Source organism: Cydia fagiglandana, chromosome 8 (genome assembly GCF_963556715.1).
Source record: "Cydia fagiglandana chromosome 8, ilCydFagi1.1, whole genome shotgun sequence".
In the NCBI taxonomy this organism is placed as follows: Eukaryota; Metazoa; Arthropoda; class Insecta; order Lepidoptera; family Tortricidae; genus Cydia; species Cydia fagiglandana.
The window spans coordinates 14,207,496-14,213,495 of NC_085939.1; the positions used below are offsets into that span (position 1 = coordinate 14,207,496).

At 34.9% G+C, this 6,000-nt stretch overlaps 1 protein-coding gene across 1 annotated transcript; it reads right to left on the minus strand.

Annotated features, from left to right (window-relative positions):
- Positions 1-260: 260 nt before the first annotated feature.
- LOC134666881 (juvenile hormone esterase-like) lies at positions 261-4,080 on the minus strand. The gene is made up of 3 exons (XM_063524187.1): positions 3,871-4,080; positions 942-2,206; positions 261-585 (listed from the first exon to the last, which is right to left on the minus strand). The coding sequence occupies exons 1-3, from the start codon at positions 4,078-4,080 to the stop codon at positions 321-323; spliced, it is 1,740 nt and encodes a 579-aa protein (XP_063380257.1). The 3' UTR covers positions 261-320.
- Between the last annotated feature and the right edge of the window lie 1,920 nt (positions 4,081-6,000).

Genomic DNA, 6,000 nt, shown 5'->3' on the forward strand with positions numbered 1-6,000 from the left:
TAAATTTGTATTGTATTCGAGTCTTAATTGAGTTGTGTTTTATTATGAAAATAGTTTGTAATTATCTCATATGGAAATCTTTTCTGGAATAAATTAACATCATTAATTGCATTTTGGTACAAGTATTTCAAATGAGTTACATGTCTGGATTTGACTTCTGTTAATTACTTATGAAAAAGTTCTCAGCCTTCAGCATAAAATATTCTTACCTTACCTATTCTTATTACTTACTCTTACTTATTCTTATTTATACCTTGAAAAATAGACGTTAGACATCTCTAAAGTTCTTTTTCAAAAAACAAGGTACAGAGGTAGTTAGTTTATTGCTGAAAGGAGCACAAGAAGAACATTAATAAAGTTAAACTGAAATCTAAAACGAGGTTGCTTCCCGACGACGGTTCCGCTGTGTAGCCTTTCTGATAGATTTCGTTGTGCCTGTAGAAGAGGTCGAGGAAGGCCGTGCGAGCGTGGAAGGGTCTGGTAGCGACTCGGACCTCTGTGTTCAGCTCGAGATAGTGCCATTGGTCTCGGGTCACTGGCTGCCAGACGACGGGGATCAGCTCGGTTGGTTCAGGAGTTGGATTCCTGGGTAGTAAAGTAAGACAATATTTAATAACTAGCGTTCACTAGCGCAGATAGACAAATTTACTTTCGCAGTTGTTAAAAAATCATTAAAGTGTCATTCTATGGAACTTGCTAACTATGTAAACAAAAGTCCCTTGTAAATTCTTAATTTTTGACAGTTTCAATATGGCGGTTTGTTTACATAGATAGCAAGTTCCATAGAATGATACGTTACTTCGGTACGGGGCAACAAAAACCTCCTCAAGACGTGATAATTTATCACTTAAGTTAAGAACATATTTAACCATTGAAGAGTTCCATTATTCACCCTCGGGTTCTGTTATCTGACCACGTATTATGGAAATTATTATACGTACCCATATTTGATAAAGTTCGCCCACAATTCTGTCATGCGATCAACAATCAGTTGATCTTCAGGATCTAGGGGTTTCTCCATGTAAGAAATGTCGAACAGGTACCCAAGTTCATCCGCGTGAGTTGCTCCACCTCCTGTCATGTTTAATCTATGTTTAGAAAAATTTCTCCCACCCGAATAAGAAAACATGTACAAATACATGTTTTGCACTCCATTTTCCAAATATTTCTTAACAGTTCTTAAAATTGGATAATTGAAGAAAAAATCAGATCCCAAATCTATGACCTGTTGTTTCAATTCTGCAGATATATCTTCGTCACCGAAATAAAAATGAGTTACAATTTCATGCATTTGGGCATAAAGTTCATCTTCATCTTTAAAATCAAAGTTCATATTTATATAAACTTCTACAAAATCCGCAAACTGAAACATGATATCGGGCAATGGGGCAATACCAATATACATTTCTTCGTTGTTTAACCCAATTAAAACTTCAATGTCTGTTACTCTCGGCACATTAATGTTCAGCGGATGTTCTGTTATAAATCTTTGAACATTCTCAAATTCATTTTCTATGCAAGGAATAAAATTTGACATTTCCAATTCATTAGTTGCTGCGATTAGTTCATGTGGATCTACTGTAGCCAGGAATGATAATGCGTCTTTGACGTCACTTGCATTATGGTTAAGATGCTTTGCTAAATCAAACGGCGCGTTAGGATCTGGATGGCCGATTGTGCCCTCGACCAAAAGCACACCGCTTTGCGGAATAATTTTGTGGAAAAGATTTTCATCTTGGCCGTAGTGCAAATGAAAATCTGCAGACATTGCGCCTGCACTATTTCCTCCGATAGTTACCCTAGTATTGTCTCCACCGAACGCTGCAATGTTATCTCTGATCCATCTTAACGCCATCACTTGATCTTTCAATCCTTGGTTACCAGATACTTCAGGAATGTCCAAGCACATGAAACCGTACGGTCCCAATCGATAGTTTATAGTAACAAGAATGATATCATGTCTTACTAAAAAACTGGGTCCGTACAAGAATTTGCCGGGAAAGCCTATAGAAAAGCCGCCTCCAAATATCCAAACAAAAACTGGTAAGCGGTTCTCATCGCTGGCCGAGTCCGGCACGTAAACATTGATATGAAGGCAGTCGAGGGATCCGACGATAGTGTAATTGAACTCTTCTTCTTGAGGACAAATTGACGAATCATCAAATGCGTCAAATGTGCTTTCAAACTTTGGGTAGGGTTTCGAGTTCTGAAAGTTGACAAACATATTAGTTTAAATCCAGTTAAAGACAATTTTACAAGGGACAGTAAGCCAAAAGGTTCCACCATACCCAGCAGGTACTACTGACAATATAATTACCTATATTGTCACCACACCAGCTTGAAAATGCTCTTTTATAATTTATACTTATACCTACATATAGAAAAAAAATCGTTATTTATCATCAATATGGCAAAGAATCCTGTTTAAATTGAGTCAAAAACTACACAGCCGCAGCAAGGAAAGGTCACGAAGATACGTTCGGAGATTATTTCGCTTTTATCAATAGTGAATACCTATGTTTTTAATCGTTTGGCATACAAAACTAAACATGTTTGGTTTGATTTTATTAAATCCACCAGAAACCATCCTTCTTATTAGAAGGTATTCGGAATATTATAAATACATTTATAAGTCTTAATAGATAATAGTTAAAAAGGTACAGAATTCAATATAATTTCAATTTCAATAGAATAATAATTTATAATATCTTAAAATTGTATTTGAACAATTATTTACAAACAAGAATTAAAAAAATATCCTTGCATATAGATTTGTTATCGATAACGTAATGATAAGAGTAATTATGATTACCTAATTATTTGATGTTGATTTATCGAGACACACGCACCGCATTTTAATATACCTACTTGTTTTATTGTTCAAATGATAGATTGTTGTTTTGGTAGGAAATGTTGTACGAAATGGCTTTATCATTAAAATCTATAATACTAATACGATATTTATATTCTTCTGCTTTCATAAGTAATCGTTTAGGATTTTTAAAAAGCGTTTTTCAATTAAAAGACATGTTAAGATCGCTTACCTTCTTGCAAGTTCTTTCTAATGCTAAAAAAAACGAACTATAGATGCGAAATCAGAACGAACCATTTGAAAGAAAACAGAAAACGCTACTAATTATTTAATGTGATTTAGTTTAGTGAATAATTATAAAATCAAAATAATATCCATAACATGGTCTTAGTAAATTTCTGATTATTTTGTATTTGTTGTAACTAGAATAAACTTAAAAAATCTTTTTGCCATAATTTTACGTAAGGAAACTGTCTAAGGACGTGATAATTACTTAAGATTTGTTTAATATTTTTTCATTTTCATAAAATAATGTACATATTTAGTACTTAAGTATCCATTAGAATCTTTAGCTTGCTCGGGTCGAGGAGGGGTTAAACAACAACATTGCCTCCTTGTTAAACAAATGACTACATAATTAAGTATTTATACGTCATTATTATTAAGAATAAGTTTTTGGCAAATATTTCATTTTTGGTACAAGCTTTTATCGATGACTGTACTTTTCTTACGACAGACAACTAATACTCGTCGAGACAATTCTAGAAACCCCAAACACAATTAGGTTGCGTTGTTTCATCTCAGAGTTCCTATAGCCACTTCCTGTCTGCATCATCAGATCAGCTCGATGGTACCCTAATATTGCATTGTCATCCGATTTATACATGCATGCAAAATTTCAGCTCAATCGGAAACCGGGAAGTGGATCAAATTTAACTTGCAAGATTTGATTACAGGCCGACAGACAGGCAGACAGACAACGGACAGGTGAAACTAAATAAAAGTTTGTAAAAATATTAGATATTTGACTAACACTTCGAAGTTAAAGTTGCACTCACACCAAAAAGATTATCAGGATCAATTTGAGCATACGGGATTCCCATGAACATGGAGTAGTTCCCGTCTTCAGCGCGCAGTCCTCGTATGTGCCCTACGAGGCTATGCACTTCAGGGTACGCCACATCCTCGTCTGTAGGGAACACTACAGCTCCATCGGTATTAACTACAAATAAAATTACACTCAAAATGATGGATATCTTGTACTTCATTTTGCCGCAGGTAAATTAAAACTAGTCCAAAAATACATATAGGCATGTAATTAAATACAAATTATCTTGTTGATAAGATAGATACATTAAATTATATAGGCATGTAATTAGATACAAATTATCTTGTTTTGTTGATAGTTTTCCGCTGGACAACTCTGTTGACAAGGGAGGGGTTTGCCGAATGTGACCAAGTGTGACAATGAGGGGGGAGGTGTCAAAAAACCTAAAAATTCGTGTGGTGTAGATAATTAAAGGATGACCCCTATGAACTACGGGTTATGGCGCATCGTCGTCCAAAGTGATTCTCAGTGTAACTTCACAGTACCTAATTGACAACTAAGATTACACTTTAAAATGTTTTGCAACTAATTCTACTGATGCTGATTTCAAACTAGTTAAAATGTACCTATCCAATTTGGTACAATTATCACTATGATAAATGAATCCGTTTCAATAGTTTTATTTTATGATAAATGATTAAATAGGTATAATAAACATAATTCTATAAGGTTTGGATAATATTAAGATGTCTTCACATTATAGTATTATTATATAAAATATGTACTTAGTAAAGTTGGTTTTAAAACATTCATACCGGTCAAAATCATAACCTTCCTTTTGCTAAAAAATGAACTAGGTTTACGAAAATTGAGTGCTAAAAATACAAAAAATTTTACTATACCGGGAATCTATTCTCGAGTAAAAATAAATCTAAATACCGCCTAGAGCGAGCGGGGTTCCAAATTTTGTACATTTTGAACCATACACCAAAGTGGCGACTGGGAATCTCGGTGTAATTAACAACGGAGACGCCATGTCTAAAATTTTCGGTACAAAATAGTCTGTCGTTTTTTGCGGGGGAGGGGCACATCAAATGTATAGGTACGTCATGTCAGATAAACGTCAGTCCATACATATGGTTGACATGTGGTTGACCATTGGCCGCCTTTTTTCGACAGAGGGGAACGCCTGTTAATGGCGGCTCCATTGTTAATTACTCCGAGCTGGAAATGGTTATTCTCAGGTACGGTGAGACAAAATTGACAGTTGTTGCCACTGGTAACAAAGTCGGAATAAATAATCCAGTGACAAATCGGACAAAAATCACGATGGACATTTTCTAATTGTCGAGCAAGGGCACGACAAAAACTTAATCTTGATAATACTGGTTGGTGATGCTGATGACAGTAGCTTATAAATTGTATAATTTACTGAATCAGTAGGTTTGATGCTCACGTCTCCTGAACCCCTGGTGTAAATTAAATTCGATAGCGTGGCGAGGATTTTGAACAGCGCGCACAAGCAGGACGTTTTGGAAACTCAAAATCCAATGCGAAATGTCACGCTATCGAATGAAATTTACACTAGAGCTAGAGATCATCATCCTGTAGATATGTATACCTATACCTATGTAACCTATGTAACTTATTATTAACTACGTATTCAAACATTTCTGCTAGCCATATAAAACGAGGTTTTCTTCAATTTTCAACGCTTCGAGTTTTCGTCTATTTGCCTTTATAAAAACTCTTTTTACAGAGTTTGCGCTAACCAACGTTTACTAACGCTAAAATGTCTGTGTTTACATTTACCTACTAATAATCTTTACATATTTCTTGGAAAATTATCTCCTTTATGTGTTTATCGTTCGTCTGTTTGTGTCTTAATTAAATAATTACTATTGTGTGTTTCCTTTCATATTCAAAATAAAACGGGAATATTTGTTTTAGACTAGAGTAATTAAAAGACACAAGATTTTTGATTTGTCATCCTTTGAAATAGGCTGTTTCCATAGTGAGGTGACATGAATCTATATAACTGGATCTGGCATGAAAGGTGGGGGGAAGTGACCGAACAGGATAGTCTTATGTATTTTTCAGTAGGAGTAGCAGCGAAAGAACTATTTGTTTGTCGTTGTCA